The 2,533-nt window shown below is 35.8% G+C and overlaps 1 protein-coding gene across 1 annotated transcript in view; it reads right to left on the bottom strand.

The window, feature by feature from the left end:
• Positions 1–2,270, bottom strand: part of LOC107045005 (delta-1-pyrroline-5-carboxylate synthase) — a 99,016-nt gene extending 96,746 nt beyond the window's left edge. The window contains exon 1 of the mRNA XM_015267094.1: positions 1,916–2,270. Within this exon, the coding sequence (XP_015122580.1) occupies positions 1,916–2,240 (325 nt within the window). The 5' untranslated portion in view covers positions 2,241–2,270. The remainder of the gene's footprint in view (positions 1–1,915) is intronic.
• Between the last annotated feature and the right edge of the window lie 263 nt (positions 2,271–2,533).

Below are 2,533 nucleotides of genomic sequence, written 5' to 3'. Positions count from 1 at the left end.
ATACAACACCGCTATTTTTTCCATATAAATCATATTCATTGGCTAATATTGATGAGCACATAAATCTCCCGTCATTTTTAAGTCCAAGTCAATAGATATACTGCATGGGCTCTCTCATGTGGGATGGTCTGTTGTTGATAAAAAATACAACACCATGATTTTTTATTCAAAAATCACTGTTGTTGGCTAATATTGATGACAACATAAATCTCTAGTCAATTATAAGTCCAAGTCAATGGAGATAATGCGTGCGCGGTGTCTAGTCTGTGGGCCTAAGTCTTGTGACTCGGTCTGTCTTTGATAAAAAATACAACACAACTATTTTTGCCATAAAAATCATTTTTGTTAACTAATATTGATGGGCACATAAATCTCCAGTCATTTATAAGTCCAAGTCAATAGACATACTGCGTGAGCTGAGTCTAGTCTGTGAGCCTTAGTCATGTCACTCGGTCTGTCTTTGATAAAAAATATAACACAACTATTTTTTCTATAAACATCATTTTTGTTGGTTAATATTGATGGGCACATAAATCTCCAGTCATTTATAAGTCCAAGTCAATAGACATACTGCATGAGCTGAGTCTAGTCTGTGAGCCTAAGTCCTGTGACTAGATCTGTCTTTGATAAAAAATACAACACAACTATTTATGCCGTAAAAATCATTTTTGTTAACTAATATTGATGGGCACATTAATCTCGAGGCATTTATAAATCCGATTCAGTAGATGTAGGAGAAGAAGATTCATTGATAACAAATAATTCCACACCTTGCTATTGGCAATAAAAATCATTTGCGCTTACGAATATTGATGAGCACATAATTTTCCATGCATCTTTGGACTACTCCGCCCAACCAAAATTCCCGTTATGGCGTTTAATGGGTTTCGACGCTTTTCTCCCCTCATTTTCCACTACCCCAGCAAAGCAAAAAATTTTTGGATACCAAAAAAAAAGCACATAAATAGCACATAATTTAGGTGTTTTCAAAATGGCCGCCAAATCACTCGATTGCGCTAAATTTACGGAGGTGTTAGTCAAGTCGGGTGACTATTGAAACTTCAGAAATACGGTTCTCTCCCTCGATTTTTACTAAAAATCGACAATTAGTCGGTGATTTAATATTTTTCTGAAAAAAAAACAGGAAATAAATAGAATTTAGAAAAAAACCCGTAATTTGTATTTTTTTCAGTATTGCGCAGGTAAAAAATGAAAGTTCACTTCGCGGTATTCAATAGAAAAATATGAAATAAAAGGTGACAATTTTTGTCAAAGTTGTACCTCCATTTAATCATTTTACGATGAATTTTCGAGGAGTGAATCATTTTTCTCTATCGAAATTACTGCAATAAATATAACTAAAAAAATGGTATATGAACGTTGACATGTTTCTGATTTTTCAGATTCTTAGAACATTTTTTGACTACTAAAAAATATGACATTAGAAAAATTTGGTTTTTTCCTATAAATATGGCTGAAATGCAAATAAAAATCTGAAAACTTGATTGAAGGCATATTCTATCATGATAAACAACAGAAGAAATTGACGATTCAAAATTCGTTGGGAGCATTTTCACCATACTTATTCCGCTAGACCCTCTTCTAGAAAACCCGATGATGTTCTCGAATTTTCTAGAAAACCGTAGAATTTTTACTAATTCCGATAGATGGCACTAGTTGTTAATGGCCACCTCAACGAATTACCCCCAGCATGAAATTGAAGACGTTTGCACGGGAACAGTACAGAATTATTCGACACCCGCGGCAAATATGTGCGCAATTTACGTGGCTAGATTTAGTCAATGAAATGCATACGAAATTAAAGGAAGTTTTGCAATAAAAATGGGTCATCTTCAACGAAGAGACTTCAATCGAGTAAAACATTGTGGTGGAAAGATTTTTCTTGGGTACTTACCAACTTGTTCCCGAGTGTGATCAGTAGCGCTGAGGGTCTCTCTCATAGACATTGACATAAGTAGTTCTTGCGTGAGTTTTTGTTTTCCAAAGGCAACAGCGCCACTACTGACCATAATGCATTCACGGCCTTCTATTTGATGTTCAGCCACTTGTTCAACGATTGATGCTAACCGTCCTAGGGCAATCCCTTGACCATCTTCACGGGTTATAACCGCTGAACCAAGCTTGACGACCAACCGACGTGCATATTTTAACTGGCTACGTTCTGTAAATTGTGCACGTCGCGGTTTGTCTGTTGTCTGCACCTGACGACGAGGATCCATTCTGTAACCCTGAAATACTCATTTGAAAGAGGTCATAATAAGCTACATATTCAACTTCGTTTATCAGATTTTCTATAAGGATAAGGATGAAATATGAAAATGTAGCTTCGAGAAGAAATTAGAGGTTTTGTGGAGAGTTGCATCCAGTCAAATAATGAGTATTCTGCATTATTTGAGAAAAAACTCCATGGAAATGGTGGAATATCTAACGACGTCTCTGCACAAACAATTCCATTCGCAGTTATCCAGACAATAGTGAGCTTCGTAATGAGAAAGATCCAAATTGTTCTGTA

This window comes from Diachasma alloeum, unplaced genomic scaffold, assembly GCF_001412515.2.
Source record: "Diachasma alloeum isolate Michigan unplaced genomic scaffold, Dall2.0 Dall_scaffold_00860, whole genome shotgun sequence".
NCBI lineage: Eukaryota > Metazoa > Arthropoda > Insecta > Hymenoptera > Braconidae > Diachasma > Diachasma alloeum.
Note: the sequence above shows the minus strand (reverse complement) of the source record. Positions and strands in the feature narration are given on the sequence as shown.